Consider the following 17,105-nt stretch of genomic DNA (forward strand, 5'->3'; position numbering starts at 1 on the left):
CTTTAAAATAAATAAATGGCAAGTATAGATGAAACAAGATTCACATACATATTGACTATTATTGAAGTTGGCTAGTAGGGATATGGGATTCATTTTAGCGGTTTTCCATGTTCATATATTTAAAACATTTTTCTTAATAAAGAGTCAATTTTAAAGATGTCTGAAAAGCAAACTGGATTAGAAAGAATAACAGGGATTCTCACATAGCACTGTAAAATTTGCAAGCATTTTACAGAGCAATTTGGCAGTAAATAAGAAAGAATACTGTGCATTTGCAAAAATTCATCAACTCTACTTCTCAAACCACACCAGAGAAAAGCTTTCTCATATGTGTGCAAGGAGACATAACCAAGAATGTTTACTACAATATTGCTTAAAATAGCAAGATGTAGGAAGCAACCTAAATGGCCATCAGTAAGAGGACTGATTATATTCTTGATAATGAAGTATTTATTCAGTTTAGTTTAAGTTTATGAACTATAGCTATGTATATTAACATAATACTATGCAAAAAATGCAGATTGCAGAATGGAAATATTGTGTGATGCTACGAATGTGAAATCTAATAACATGCTAAATCATATCACAATGATAATAATATTTATTAATGCATGACTATGCGTGTTGAAAAATTATTAGTATATGCCAAGTATGATATATACCAAATTTTCTCTTGGAAAGAAGAGGATTAGTGTTAAGAATAATACACAGCTCAGTTCAGTTGCTCAGTCGTGTCTAACTCTTTGAGACCTCATGGGTCACAGCATGCCAGGCCTCCCTGTCCATCACCAACTCCCGGAGTTCACTCAAACTCATGTCCATCGAGTTGGTGATGCCATCCAGCCATCTCATTCTCTGTCGTCCCCTTCTCCTCCCACCCCCAGTCCTTCCCAGCATCAGAGTCTTTTCCAGTGAGTCAACTCTTCGCATGAGGTGGCCAAAGTATTGGAGCTTCAGCTTCAGCATCAGTCCTTCCAATGAACACCCAGGATTGATCTCCTTTAGAATAGACTGGTTGGATCTCCTTGCAGTCCAAGGGACTCTCAAGAATAATACACAGAGTGTTTCAAATTTATCCCTGATGTTTTCAAAAGAAAAGGAACGCTAATAAGGCAGAATGTTAATATTTGAGAAAATTGAGTTGAATTTTATTAGCTCATTTTCTATAGTCTCTTATTAACTTAAAAATCTTAACAATTAAAGATTTTAAAATCGAACAATATTTTATACTATATTATTGTGTTTATAGAAAAAAACCTTACTATACTAAGTTAGATGCACAGGTATTATAAGGAAGGGTGGAACAATAGCCAGTTACAATAGGTCTATATATACAGTCAGCTCTATTTTCCACTCTGATGCATGAGTGCTGAGAAATACATATTTAAATTCAGATAATAGAAAAATGCATTTGACTTCAGAAAGCAGTCAGAGGTACAAATTATCCCATTTATTTATAACAAAAAAGATAGATATCTTCTACAAAAATGGTCTTGAGTGGTGACTATCAATCTTTATGATTACTTTGGACAGCTGCCATGGTGACCATCTGGAATCGTATAGACCATTTTATCTCTGCTAAAAAACCCAAACCTGTCATAGACATGCAGATTCAGACACAGACAGCTAGTTTGGCTCTGTACCTAGCTTTTACCCACTCCAGATACATCCACTCAATGTTGCTAATGTTTTTTGGGGAAAAAAATTCTAGAGAGAAAACTATTTTGTACCAGAAGTTATTAAAATTCTTGAATAAGGCAAGTGGTTAAAATTTATGAGTAAAACAAAGTGAAGTTTGAGATACTCTGAGTTAGTCTAACTTAAATACTCACTGAGACTTAAAATATCTGTCTTTTGTTCCTCAGTATTCTGGGCTTCCTGGGTGGCACTAGTGGTAAAGAACTCACTCATGTAGGAGACATAAGTGATGCAGGTTTGATCCCTGGGTTGGGAAGATCCCCTGGAGGAGGGGCTGGCAACCCACTCCAGCATTTTTGCCTGGAGAATTACATGGACACTTCTAGTAATATCTTAAGCAGGGATGGCATTTTGCTATTGGAAGCATTTTCACATGTACTGTTTCAACAATCCTTCTTTATGGATGAAAAACTGAGTCTGAAAGAGGCAAATACACAGTTGGAGAGTATCTGGTCTCCTGAATCCTTGGCCTGAAATTTTACTGCTATATTATAATGAATAAGACCTGTCTGTAACAACTTCTCAGTTCAGTTCAGTTCAGTCACTCAGTCGTGTCTGACTCTTTGCAACCCTATGAATCACAGCATGCCAGGCCTCCCTGTTCATCACCAACCCCTGGAGTTCACTGAAACTCATGTCCATTGAGTCGGTGATGCCATCCAGCCATCTCATCCTCTGTCGTCCCCTTCTCCTCCTGCCCCCAATCCCTCCCAGCATCAGAGTCTTTTCCAGTGAGTCAACTCGTCACATGAGGTGGCCAAAGTATTAAGCTGACGTAAAAAACAGTTCTTAGCATAGAAACCAATGTATGGGTGACTTGCTGTAAAGAAAATAACACATGAAAGCAAAGCACATGGGACTAAGTACACTCAAAGAGTGATGTTGTTGCTGTTGTTCAGTCGCTAAGTTGTATCCGACTCTCTGCAATCCTATGGACGGTAGCATACATACCAGTCTTCCCTGTCCTTCACTATCTCCCTGAATTTGCTCAAATTCATGTTCATTGAGTTGAGAATGCCATCCAGCCATCTCACCCTCTGTCATCCCCTTTTCCTCCTGCCTTCAATCTTTCCCAGCATCAGGGTCTTTTCCAATGAGTCAGCTCTTCACATCAAATGGCCAAAGTATTGGAGCTTCAGCTTCAGTATCAGTCCTTTCAGTGAGTACCCAGGGTTGATTTCCTTTAGGCCTGACTGATTTGATCTCCTTGAAGTCCAAGGGATTCTCAAGAATCTTCACCAGAAAGATTATGTTGACAATGGTAACAGATGGGAGAAGCTATGCACACAACTAGAAGGGATTTTGAAGAAAGAAAGAGAAGAAGGGAGGAAAGGAAGGGAAGGAAGAAAAGAAGCATGGAAGGGGAAAGGGAAAAAAAATTCACCTCCAGAAGAAACTGAAGATGAATCTTTCTAACTAAACTTCGGGGGTTTCATTAAATCTACAATTTCTGCCAAAAGATTCAGCACAGATTTGGGACTTATATTTGACAAGCCCCCATATGCTGCATTTTCCCTCCAAGCTTTTACTCGGGCTTGCGGACTCTGGGGTTGGTTGAATATGTGGTTCTACAGTTGCTAAAAATACCCTGAAGTCCAGCTCCTTTACTCAGACTTCATGCAGTTGATAAAATGGCCACATTGGAATCAGATTTTTCAATTCTTGACTTGTAACCTTTAATAATCCACTTCTTACATAAAAGTAACATCTGTATACATGGGTCATTTACATTTCATTTCAACACAAAGTCAAAGTCAGAAACTAAAGAAATGGCACCATGAAGGAGAAACTGTCATTTTTTTTCAGGTATGTCAGTCAGTAGTAAAGATGGCTTTGGTATTGTTTGGAATTACTGCATGAAGTTTAGCTGTCAATACGGTTGAAGCCCCCAAAGGAACCATGGAGCTATCTATAGCTGCAAGGGTACTTTCAAGTCGGCTACAGGGGGGAGCTTCCTGCCCGGTTTCCAGGAGACACCACTGCTGATCTCTTCAGGCATGCCACACTGTGTGGACCTATGCTAATGTCAGCAGGTCAAGCCTCTAAGCTGCCAGGATGTTCCCCATGTTTTTTATCATCATACATACATCTTAGCAGACAGGACCAGCTACATCATTTGCATAGCCTAGTGCAAAATGAAGACCTGGAGCCCCAGTTGAAAATGTTGAAGGAAAAATGTTAACGGTACTAAAATACAAAGCCTTTTCTTTTCAGCCAGCTTCCCCTCCAGCCGGTTACTGGGTAGATGCCATGCAGAAACTAAACCTGGGCAACTCCCTTTTCCCAGTGCCTCCTGCCCCAACTCATGGTGGGCTAGGGACCCCCAAGGATATTGCAACAACACCTCAGAGACCAGCAAGGTACCTGCCTGGAAGAGGGGTACGAGGCTCATCCCTGCCCTGTTACTTGCCAGATGCACAGAGGATGTGCCAGTACAGGGAGGAGATGGCCGCGGCCACTTGCTTCCTTGCGATGCTGTGGAGTAACAAGACCTTGTTGCCAGATCCTGATCTGATCGTCCCACATCCATTCCGACGGTTGCCTGGCAGGGGAAGAAGGTGGCAGTGATCACTGGGCAGGGGTGGGCAGTGGGAGGCTGGATGGATTCTGGTCGCCATGGCAGAGTAGAAGAATGTGGGGTGGGGAGGGAAGCAAGAAGCTGAAAACCTGTCCAGGGAGCCAGGACTATGCATGAGGTGAAGTTCTAAACCCCTCTGCACATGCTCCATTTCCACATGCTGCTGCTGCTGCTAAGTCACTTCGGTCGTGTCCGACTCTGTGTGACCCCATAGACGGAAGCCCACCAGGCTCCCCTGTCCCTGGGATTCTCCAGGCAAGAACACTGGAGTGGGTTGCCATTTCCTCACTTCTGTTCTGTTCAGTCGCTCAGTCATGTCCGACTCTTTGTGACCCCGTGGACTGTAGCCTACCAGGCTTCTCCATCCATGGGATTCTCCAGGTAGGAATACTGGAGTGGGTTACCATTTCCTTCTCCAAGGGACCTTCCCGACCCTTGGAGAACCAGGGATCTCCCGCATTGGAGGCAGACGCGTTAACCTCTGAGCCACCTATAAAACACAAATTAAGTGATAAAATTATTTGTGAATTTCAAAAAGATGAACTGAGAACACTAAACCCTGAGTTCAGAGCCCTTCTGATGAGAGACCCACCTGTGTCTGTATTGGTCATGGGCCAGGAAATCAGCTCTGCCAGGGTCCTGTCTTCCCTGTACCATTGGACCAGGCCACATATGGACATTATCTAAAGAAGAATTAATTGGAGGCTTCAAGGAGATCAGGCAATTTAGCAAGGCATAGCCAAATGCTTTGAATGTATTTTCTGCCTTCATGAGAAATGAACTTGTTTTAATATTACTTTACAGGTGAAATGTCCTTTTCTGCCAATAACCTCATTTATATATTCAAACATCATATTTTTGTTTCTGGGCATCTACCACTAATGTTTTCATGACCTTTGTGACTGCAGGTGGGCGCATTAAGTGTCATATTGCTTTGACTTATTCAATAGCAAACATGATCTCTTTGTCTAATTTTCTTGAGTAAATGGACTAGTGCTGTGCAAATGAAATTATACCAAAGTGTTTCAAGATCTTATCTCTGGATGAGCATTTCAGATCTTTCTGGATAGAACGTGTACTCTCAAATGGTTTACTGAATGGTCTAAACTTGATGGAAATGTACATATTGATCAGTTTAATTTTTCTCCTTCAGCTTCAACTGTGTTATGAAAAATCTTTTTTCTCACCTTCTACATTCAGATTAGACTCCTTGCTTACAGGTATTAAAGAGACATTCCACAGTGCTCGTGTTTCAGATCTCAAAACTCACATCTCTCCTTCCCAGAACAATGTCAGGCCTCAGCCTGAAATCTTTTTCTGCCTCTTCCTTTCCCTCTTCTGAACTTCCCCTCTTCTGCCTGCTTTGATAAGAAAGAGAGACAGGAAGGTTGGCAAATGCCTTTGATTTGCCTGGAGCTGTTGTGGTCCTCTTCTGATTAACACTGGATAATTGTCACCAGGATCTTGGGGGTAGATTGGCCCAAGGATGATTGGCAGAGAACATTTGTGAGAAAGCCTTATAGGGGACTTCATGACTGCAGTCTTATCCACACCACTCATAGCACCTGCTGATGGTTTTCCTTTCGCATCTTCTTCCTAAATTCTTTTCTGTGATTGGCTGCCCTCTTAATATGGAATGAGACTAAGATGGCTTTGTTCCACCAACTTCTAAAGAGGGAAGCTCATGTTTCCTTAACTTGTGGGAAATCCAGGTAGTCTCACTCCAACAAATGCTGAAAAGGCTACCTGTGCATGGCTGGCACATCAGCCTTGACATGTCTAGTCAAGGATCTTCTCCACTTACCAGACCCTCACACTGTGCTATATAAAGAGACATCCAACCAGGGACTGAGATGAATTTCTTCCCTGGAGGGAGGCTCATCCAGTCTCTTGCCACTTCCCTTCTTTCCACCTCTGGATATGTTCCATCTTGTGAGGTCCAAGAGATACCTATGACTATGTGAAGTGACAGCACTCCTTTTATGATAACATAATCTGGAGTCAGATTAGCACTACAATTAAAAGTCACGGTGTAAGACATAAATCTGTAAGCATTCTTTAAGATGGGTGGTGGGTTGGAAGATTCAGATGGAATCTATTGCCTCTAAGAATAAAGGAGGGTATCAAGATTGGAGGGAAAAGAGCCAGTTTGGGAGAAACATACACATGGCAAAGAAAGCATCTGCCACTTGAAAAGAGATGATCCCACCAGGTAAAAGAAAGAATGCACTCCACTGATGTGACTCACAGCATTGGTCCTGGCAGTAAGGCGCAGCTGGCAGGACAAGGAAAATGCAGGATGTGGAGGTGGAGTGACCTGGAGAAAGGCTCAGGAGGCAGGCACCGCCTGAGCGGTGTGATCACCATCTCTATGTGTGTGTGTAACCACTCACTCACTGGGTATCTTTTTCTTTTCAATCCTCAGGAAGAGGCAGCCAGAATTCTCGCCCACCAGCCAGTGTCCGTCGGCACATGTGCAGCTTTGAAAACCCCCACACTGCAGTGAATGTGTAAGAGAAGCTGCATGGAAAATAGAGTGGTTTGCCCCTTGCTTTCTCTCTCCTGGGTTTTTCTACTTTCTAACATGGAAACAGAAGTGGTGCATGCCATCAAGGACGAGGAACCATTACGTGCCATGGTTTGCACGACTGCCTTAATTTGATTGTCCATCGTTCTTAAAAGGACACTGTCAAGTTGTTAGTCTTTCTGCTTCTTTTCTTATGTTTTCATGCAAGATGCAACACTTTTTCCCATTCTAGAGGTTCACTTTTGTTTGTGACTCTCACTCACAAGCTTGAAAGTGAATTTTCCCCCTTTACAAATTTGTCAGCTTCTCCCGGGCGAACAGAGCTCTTTTCTTTTATTTTGCTTTTTTTTTTTTTTTTTTTGCTGCTGCACAAATGTTTGATATGATCCTGTCTGCATTTAAGTAAAGCCACAATTTGAATGGAAGAATTCCATAATGTCAGTTGGAGCGGGGGAGTGGGCACCAAGATGAATCTCTGCTAGGTGCCTCCTATCCCCTGGGGAGCACAAAACAAAAGTTTTGTGAGTCCCCCCAAAAAAAAGAGTTTTGAAAAAAAAAAAAAAAAGAAAGGAGTTATTTTCCCAGAATTTGGAGTGCTTTTATCAGATTCTCTCCATCTGATAAAAACGGTGCATGTTTGGTCCAATTTTTGACCTTTAGATCTTGACAGTGTCTCTTTAAGTCAACAAAAGAACATAAACCATATTCAATTCATTGTGCACGGAGTCTGTGGTCATTCTCAGCTGTTCCTTTACAGCCCTTCAAACTCCTGGGAGAGTCAAAGGTACACATTCCTGCAGCAGAAGGGAGCTCCCTGATGAGGTGTCTGTGGCTCGAATAGCTCTTCAGATGAGAAGAGCCCAGTTTGTTCAAACGTTTGCTACTAAGCCTGGCCAAGGAGCCCAGAGAACGGGGTCCTAGCGACTCTTCACTCAGTGGAGTGCATTGGGAAGTCACGTTCTGACGTCCCCTGGAAAGGCCCCAATAGAACAAGTGTGGTCTCGATCAAATCACACTGACCCATAGAGGGAAATAGGCGCGGTTGGGAGGACTCTGCACATCGAGATCAGAGCCTCTCTCATCTTTCAGGATGCATTCTCTCTAATTCTCCCAAGTCCAAAAGAACTGAGTGTTTCTTGCATCAAGGGTTGAGTCTGACCAAGGACACAGTAAGGACATCCTGATGATGACAGCTGCTGGCTGCCTGTCAAAAGGAATTGATGGGTCTAGGAGACGTGCTTGTCCTGTCATGACAGCAGGGCCAGAGAGAGAGGAGAGGCACCAAATATTTCATGACTTTAAGGTGAGTGCCTAAAAACAACAAAGCTGGAAAGTGGTCCATCCGTGGTAGGTGACAAAAAATAGTGCAACGGTCAGCAAAGCAAACAGGTTGATTATAAAGAAGTTTTGAAATAAGACTATTCAAGCTTCCTGGAGGCAATAAAGGATCAGGAAGAAACTAATAGCTTCCAAGCTGTGCATCATAGAGTAAGACTGGCTATTTTTAGCCTTAGTTGTTCCTGAAAAAAAAAATATATATATATATATATATATTCTTTTTGTGAACTTCGATTTCCACAGCGCTTGTGAACAAGCCAGGCAAAAGGACTAGTGATAGAAAAAAAGCTGCCTACTGGATCTTTAAGGTCTGCCTGGATCTTCCCCACCTCTGAGGAATAAGCCCTGCAGAGCAATGCAGCTGCCCTCTATTTCCAGGGCAAATGTGAGGACTCCAGGTACTGCTGAAGAGCATCAAGGGACTTGCTATTAAAGTGATAATGATAAGTCTGGAAGCATGGAGCATAGAATAAACTATAATGCTTTATCTGAACTTTCTTCAAAAGGAACATAATCTAGGCTCATCTATACTTCCTGGAAGAATATAACTACAGCTGGTTTACCTCCGCTAAAACAACACTGCTGTACCAATATGTTGTCATAAATAAACAGCACCGGAATTTCTTTCCTCAGCCAGCAATCATGATTACATTCGGCCAAACGTCATTTAAAATATATTTAGAAAAACATCTAAGGACTTAGCTGGCAGTCCAGTGGTTAAGACTTTGCCTTCCAATGCCAGGGGCTGTGGGTTCCATTCCTGGTCCAGGAGCTAAGACCCTATGTGTCCTGCAGCCAAAAAACCAAAACAAAGCATGAGCAACATTGTAACCAATTTAATAAAGACTTTAAAAATGGTCCACATTAAAAAAAGTCTTAAATAAAGGAAAAGTTTAGAAACCATCAGAATTCTACTCTTCAGTTGGAAATATATTTGTCAGTTTTCTTGAGACAGTAGACCCTAAACCTGAGCAAAGTTTATGGGCTCTTCCATACTCTGTTGACCTTGATGAGTTTATTTCATTTGTAGATGTCTTTTTCTTTATTAATTTATTGGAGAAGGCACAATGCTTAATAAAAGCAAACTGATTTTATTTATGTTGTCTTTTATCCCAAATCATATAACTTTAGGATATTCAACGTGATTGATCTGAGGATTCTCAAAGGAGGATTGTACACTTAGACTTTGTAATATTGTCAGTTTCAGCCAGTCAAATGATTTTCTGATCAGTTTATGATGAAGTTAGAATCAGCAAGGAGAGGGATAAAATTCACAATGCTACTTAAGGCTTCATATCAGCAGCAACTTCCATGTTCTCACAATATTAAAAAGCATTTGTCTTCACCAACACATTCAGAAATTCTCTACCTTATAAGCAGTGCTGATTCAATAAGATGAGAAAATTTGAATGTTCAGAGAAGCTTCCAGAGAATATATACTGAATATGCAGATTTAGGGGGGAAGCTTTCAAGAAGGGAAGCTGGAGTTAGTGGGAGTTCTTTGTATTGAAGACTAGCTTGGGGTTGCCTAAGAAAACAGGAGTCTGACTCTAATGGTTTCAAACAGTTCCCAACGCCTGAGAGGCTGCAAGGATCACTGTTCAAGATGCACTCTGGTGCCAGCTTGCTGAAGAACATGGAGGTGAGATAACTGGACAGGGCAGCTCTGGCCTCCCACCCAGGCAGCCTCCCTTAGGGCAACACCAGCCTTTCCTTGGAAGGCCACAGGTTCCGGCCACAGCTGCTGGGTCACTGTGGAGCTATCCGCAAGCCTGTGGCTATGGTTTGTTTTCTTGGTGAGCCATTCTCTCCACTCTAAGACCCAGTGGCATTTCCTGCTTCCATTTTCATTTTCAAAGAAAACAAATGTTACCCTGTTCAGGTTCCCAGGACTGAGACTTCCCTCCCCAAGGGAAGACCTCGCCTTGCCTGGGCTCTTTGGAAGCCATCCTTATGTCTGCTGTGCAGCTATTAAGCCTAGTGGCAGAGACTTGAGTTGGACATAAGGAAGACAGGTGTTGAGCAAGCTTCCCCCTCAGGCAGCTTGTGCAGGATGCTTTCCTCCGGATCTCAAACACCCACCCACTGGTATTCCCATTTTAGGCCTCTCTGGAGCAGAGAGCAGCGTACTCTGCAGATGTAACTAGTACTTACGAAACAAAACAGACAGGATCACTCTGAATGCCAAAGATATACTAATCTGTTTACACCACCCACTTCAAACTCTTCTCTAAAGTGCTGTAAATAGTGGGTTTTCTGTTGGGGGGTGGGGTGGGGAGGATTGTGATACTTATCTAATGAAAGAAAAACCAAAGCAAGATCCTGAGCCGGTTGGAGCTGGAATTGCAGCCCTCCACCCTCTTAGCTCTGAGTGACTCTCCGTGTATCTCATCCTCCGTGTCTCTAGTCCCTCCCAGGCCTAACAGCAATTTCCTCCAATTACTTCAGTATCAGTAAATATATTTAGCCACCCAAGATATCCTCTGACAAGGTGCTTTCTGACAATTTTGTAGTGTTTCTAAATCAGATTGCTTTTCCTAAGATTAGGGAACCAAGTAACATTAAATAATAGAAGAAAGAAGCCGGCGGCTTTGAAAGATAAGGTATTAAAGCTATCTGGGATTAAATAAAAGTATTATTTCATAATAATATTGTATCTTTATAATGTATTTATTGCTTTTTACTGCCCCATATTTTATACATTTTTCTCTTTTTAATATCACAGCAATGAGTTCCTAACCTTTTCAAATAGGATAATAACTTTTCACACCAAAATGGTTATCAAATACTCACCTGAACCTGTGATAGTAATTGTACCTTTATTAGCTTGAACACAAAACACACCAAAAAAAGCTTCTCAGAACTTAGTTACACTTGTATCTAGAAGTACAATTTATCAATAACAACATTTTGCATTTAAAAATAGCAGCACATAATCTATAAGGACATAATATTGACTTAGCCTAAAAACAATGCTTTAATACACATGTAGGTTCATGGACCATTCAAGCTGCGTGCTGACCGTAGGTTAAAGATAACTAATGCAGAAGGACCAAAGTTTATACCCTGTGCTGTAGTTTCTATGAAATGATGCTTTTCCTCCAATATCTCTGGTTTTTAGGAAGCAATTTATTTTGCCCTTGAAAAAAAAAAAAAGGTTAATCTAATTTTCTTAACCTGATAAAGTCCCTAGGGCATTAGGACTGTTTCCTAATTGAACAGTATTTTACAGAAAATCTAGAGCAAGACTCTGAGGGGAAGGAAAGCTGCTAACTTTGACTGCTGGGGTGGAAATCTCCCCTCACAAGAATAAAAACTGTATTGGATGAAGCAGAACTGAATTGTGATCATCTCTGTCTGCAAGATGATTAATAATGCCTTTCAAAGGATTTAAACAGAGGCTGGTAGAGGACTCCTGTACAAGGAGGAAGACAAGGCAAGTCAGTGAGCAAGGGGGTGAACTCAGTCCCAGGAATACAATGTTGCCCTTTTTGTTAGCATATATGGAAACTGGACAATGTTTTGTTTATCTAAGCCTACTGATTGAATTAGGTCAGACTAGCTCTGGAGGGAATTGGTTTTTAAAACACACACACATACATACACATATACAAATAAATGAAGACATGAGCAGCCTTTTAGTTTAGTGATTTTCTTAATGAGCATGGAGAGGCAAACATTTGGAGAAGAAAAAAATGTTTCCATTGCCATTGAAAGGGCTGCAAAGCATTGCCACTGGAAAGTATATTAAAGCATATTTAAGCAAAGCAAGAGACACACACACACAGAGTCGGACACGACTGAAGTGACTTAGCAGCAGCAGCAGCAGCAAGCAAAGCAAGAGGCGACTAGGCAGTTCTATACTTTCTGGAAGAGGCATATTAAATGCATAGAGAGAGAAACAGTGTAAGTAGAGTGGGAGATGGAGGAAATTGGGAAAGAGGAAAGTGGGAGGTGAGCTTGCCCAGAATTTCAAACTCAGAGGAGGAACTGTGGATTCTGGTCTTGGCTTTGGCTGGTTGGTTGGCTGTTCTTGGCAGGAACACCACCAGCTTATTCTTTAGTTTGCTCACCTCGGGAGAGTTAGCTATTCTAACAAGATTGTATAGAACCTAATAAGTCTGTAATTTCACATTCATAAGCAGTTAGACATCCTTAGAGAATACATTAAGCATACACTTGCATGAAATATTAATTTTGATATCATATTTTGGAGACGAGATTTATCTGACAATTAAAAATATAGCATAGATTATCAGCTATATGGAGAAACTACCTTCTTCCCAAATAATAAGAAAATTTAGCTTTTATATCTATTTTAGAACTTTTATATACAGAATTTTCTAGAATTGATATCAGACTTTCTACACAAATCCATACTTATTTGATTCACTTGACTTTTCAGGATTATAAAGTTTGAAATGTCAAAACATTACCATCATCATATATGTGGCACTCACACATAGTTTTTAAAGTATTCATTCTTGTATTTTCAAAATGATTAAATAAACCATTATATTAACCATTGATCATTTCCTATGTTTTCCAAACCAAAGACTATGATATGAAAAAGTCTATTTCACATCTCTACCTAAGAAAATATTTTTCCTTCTTTCTTTTAATGTCAAAAATTGTGTCATCATTGTGCCACTTCCTCTGTTGTTTTCATGGATACAAAGAAAAAGCAAAATCTTGAAAAAAAATTATTTCCTGATTTAAGTATTAACACTGTTGTTATTAATAGTAAGCTATGGTAAGGTACCACCATCTGCTAAAAATTATATAGAAAATAAACTAAGAGTCCAAATGTAAGACCAGATTTGTTAGAACAGACAGAATAGAATGTGCATCTAGGCACACAGTACATCTCATTTTTTTCTTTTTCAGAGATGTATTCTATTTGGTTGGCTTTATGAGGATCCCATTAAGGGTGTAGAATCCCAAAAAGACCCCTAAGTCTTTTTTGCCTCAATGATCAGTGAAGAAAAGGCCCTGGAGATGTCTTGATCTCAGTAACTTCTGCTTTGTCTGAATCTTAATCTTGTCCTTTTGCATCAATTATGCAAGTAGACTAAAACAGGATATGGATATTCATATTTTTTTTCTGGGCTTTCCAGTTCTAGCTCTTTCAAACACACCTACTTAAATGTTGACAGTGTGAAAATCCCAAGCTACCTGCTGTGAGTGAACTGTGATCCACCATATGCATCGGGAATAATGCTTTGAAATAAAAGGAAACTAGAAAGTTGGGAAACTCTTAAGTGGAGCATGGGTCTGCGTTTTTCTGTCATTTCCTTTTTTTTCCTTCTGTACAGGTGCCATGTGCATGACCAAGCTGCATCTAGTACCATATGAAATACCCGCATATCAGAACGGGCCTCTGAGAGGATGTGTTTTATAACCTCACAGGACGATGACAGTAGTTTTATACGTGGGTCTTAATTTGTTCCAGGGACTAAGAAGAAAGGGAGACAATAGCTATGGTCATTACGCTCTGTTGTCTATGTGTGACTAAGATTTTATTTTTAATTTGTCAATCTTGGGATCTTTCAAAAGCTTGCACTGAGCAACAATTGTTTCATCGCCTTTGAGCATGTGTGGTATAGCTGTGAAATAAGACTTAAATGAAAATAGCTGCTTCTACAAGATAGCTCTTCCCCGCTACGATTTTTCTCGGGGTCAAAATGTCCTGCCTTGTGTTGGGGTGGAATGGAATCCCTGGCCACAGCTTCAGAGGCAACCTGCGATCGCTTCAGCTTTTGGAGTCTGGTGGGTAGAAAGGAGAAGGTGGGAGTGCGTGCGACAGGCAGACACACAGTGGGAGGGAGTCAAATTGCTTTGAGCTAGGCTTGCAAACGTTCTGTGTGTATGTTATCCTGCGTGCGTGAGATGCCCGCCAATAAACCCATCTCTGTTCTGTTCGTAGTTCTAATGGCAAGTCTGTGTCGTGGTCTGAACCAGGTGGAAGACAGGTGCCCAAAGGTCAGCACATGTGGCACCGCCTCTCGGTGCACGTGAAGACCAACGAGACGGCCTGCAACCAAACAGCCGTCATCAAACCCCTCACTAAAAGTTACCAAGGCTCCGGCAAGAGCCTGACCTTTTCCGATACCAGCACCAAGACCCTTTACAACGTGGAGGAGGAGGACGCCCCGCCGGGGGGCTTCAGCCCTCCCCGCAGTCCCTCCAGGGCGGCGCCGCGCCGCGTGCCGACCGCGGCCAGCAGCCCGCCTCTGCCGCCCCACCTGACGGCCGAGGAGACGCCCCTCTTCCTGGCCGAGCCGGCCGTCCCCAAGGGCTTGCCCCCGCCCCTCCAGCAGCCGCCGCTGCCGCAGAAATCCTTCCTGGACCAGCTGCAGGGAGTGGTCAACAACCTCAGCGCCGGCATGCCGGATTTCGGCTCGGTGCTCGCCGTCCCCGGGGCCGCGGGGAACGCGGGGCGCTCCCTGTTCCCGCCCGCGGCGCCGCCGCAGCACCTGCAGCTGCTGCCGCTGCCGCTGCGCCCCTTCGCGGACGAGCCCGCCTCGCCGCCCGGCGACGACGACGACGAGGACGACAGCGAGAGGTTCAAGCTGCTGCAGGAGTACCTGTCCGAGCGGGAAGGGAACACCGAGGAGGACGAGCTGGAGGAGGACGAGGAGGAGGCGGACCTGCCGGCGCCCAGCAAGCCCACCCCGGAGGCCTCGCCCGCCCTGACGCCCCCGTCCCCCTTCCGCGACTCGGTGGCCTCGGGCAGCTCGGCGCCCAGCTCCCCCGTGTCCGAGTCGGTGCTCTGCAGCCCTCCCGATGTGACCTACGCCTCGGTCATCCTGAGGGACTACAAGCAGAGCTCGTCCACGCTGTAGGGAGGGGGCGTCCATGCGGGAAAGGCCCGAGGCGGTCGGTCGGGGGCGCCTCCCCGGGAGAGACGCGCGGGAAGCTGGGCGGGGAGCCGAGGCTGCAGGTGGAGTCGGGGAGCCGGGAGGCGACGGCTGCTGCCGCCTTAGCGAGGCCGGCGCCGGAGGTGCTGGACTCCGCAAGCCGGGAGGGAGCCAGGCGAGGATTCCGAGTCTGGAATTCTTCAAAAACCCTTCTCTGGGAAGAAAGGGAATTCCGACAAAGCACAATCCCATATAGTATGTCACTTTTATCGCAAAAAATAAATACATAAAACCAACCCACATAATCTCTTTGGACCATTGCGCGTAGAAATACACGCCCAGCCACTTGGCCCGTCTGGAAGGGGACAGCGGGGCGGACCGCTCATTTAATCACTAGCTCGTCATCCTGGTGTTTCCAGCGAGCGTGGTGGAGTCAGATGGAGCAGGTAGGGGAAGGAGGGGACCCACCCAGAGGGCGGTCACGGAGAGCAGCTCGTTTCTCTCGAGCCCTTCTCCCTACTGGGCCCACAGAACCCGGGTATCCGGGACCCTCGGGAGAACTGGCCCCAAAAGGGGTCCGTCTTCACCGACCGCACGCCCAGCCAGTGCCAGCCTTGCTGTCACACTTGGAGACAGGTGCGTGGACACCTTGCTGCTCTGTGATTTCCCTCTATTTAAGAGAACAGGAAGAGGAGCAAAATCATCAACCAAAAGCGCTTCATCAGTAGTGCTAAGGGAGGGCGGAAGGAGAAACAGGACAGTGCAGAGGCTTGGGGCTTTGAACAAAATCAGCAAAATCAGCTTCCCATATCTGATGCTCGCTTATTGGTGATTTCATAAAAAAAAAAAAAAAAGGCCAGATGAGATTGTTTTGAGAGCAGCAGAAGACTTTTGCGGATTTACCTGTGTGCCAAGGGGGCTCTCCTTTGCCCTTATGTTAAAGAGAACAAACCACATGGCAAAATCGTTACCTTCCATTTACTGTAGCAAATAATACTTACCAGTTGAACTTTCTAAGATGCAGTATGTATTTGGTGCCATTGTTTCTCCTATGTACTACAGAAACAAATCTATCTTTGAACTTAATGGTGTACTCATAGCAGCTATTATTGGTTTCAATGACAAATAATTCTTTTCAATTGTCACCGAAGTCCTTGTAACTAGCAAGTGAATGTGTTCCTATGTCCTTGTATACCCGTGATAATAAAAACTGTGCAATGTAATGTCAATCTAACTGCAGCCAGAAGACTGTCTCTCCGATATAGTATAGATATTTTTATGTTCCAGTAATGTTTTATATACCATTGCTATCAATATCTACAGAAGCTCTGTGAAGGTTGGAGTGCTCTGGTCCAATGTTTTTCATATGCTGCTCAGATGGTCCTTCTAAGAGGGAACTTATTTTTCAGATATTTTATGATGTGAGAATATGTTATTGATGAAGTGGTTAGAAGATTTGTTATACTAAAAGTTCACAAAAACTGTGGTAACAGTAAAAAGGTAGATTTTATATAATTGCACACATCATTATTAAAACATAAGATCGAAATAGTATTTACATTATTTCTGTTTCCTTTATGATTTTTTAAAAAAAATTTCCACTGCTACTTGAGCTTTATGTGTTTAAAGCATACACTAACCACTGTCTTGTCATAATTTTTCAAATTATTTATCCTCACTTTTTGATTTCTTTTCATTTTTATTTCCATGTTCTTTCATTTATATATTTTCACTGTCTTAGCTTTTCTTTTTCTTTTTGTTATTTGTGGTGTGTAATATCCATGTCCAGTTGTTTCATTTTTGCTCCTCCATTTCCCCCAATAAAAGATTTTTCTTGCTGTTTTGATTCTTGTATTATTTGAGAATGAATCTTATCCCCTTAAATATCTTTGTTTATGCCTTATGTTCAGTCTTTTAATGTGTTTCCTTCATGTTAAAGCTGCTGATTTCTCAGCCAAAAATTATCTTAGACTCTTTAAATACCCACTGCATCATTTGTTCAGAATTTAACATCCACTCCAATGTTTGAGGCTCATATTTCTTATGTCTTCCCATAGCCTATTGCCAAGTTTAGTCAGTTTTATATCAAGAATAGACTGCCTTT

General features: G+C 42.8%; 1 protein-coding gene across 2 annotated transcripts in view; it reads left to right on the top strand.

The window, feature by feature from the left end:
* Window positions 1-15,081, top strand: part of GRM1 (glutamate metabotropic receptor 1) — a 433,167-nt gene extending 418,086 nt beyond the window's left edge. The window contains exon 8 of one of the 2 annotated variants that reach the window (XM_055433699.2): window positions 14,068-15,081. In XM_055433699.2, the coding sequence (XP_055289674.2) occupies window positions 14,068-14,986 (919 nt within the window). In that variant the 3' untranslated portion in view covers window positions 14,987-15,081. Of the gene's footprint in view, window positions 1-6,701; window positions 6,763-14,067 lie in introns of those variants that run through there. The other variant, XM_088840946.1, reaches the window with a different exon arrangement.
* The last annotated feature ends 2,024 nt before the right edge of the window (window positions 15,082-17,105 follow it).

This window comes from Moschus berezovskii, chromosome 10 (genome assembly GCF_049115385.1).
Source record: "Moschus berezovskii isolate FMDL1 chromosome 10, NW_MosBer_1.0, whole genome shotgun sequence".
Lineage (NCBI taxonomy): Eukaryota > Metazoa > Chordata > Mammalia > Artiodactyla > Moschidae > Moschus > Moschus berezovskii.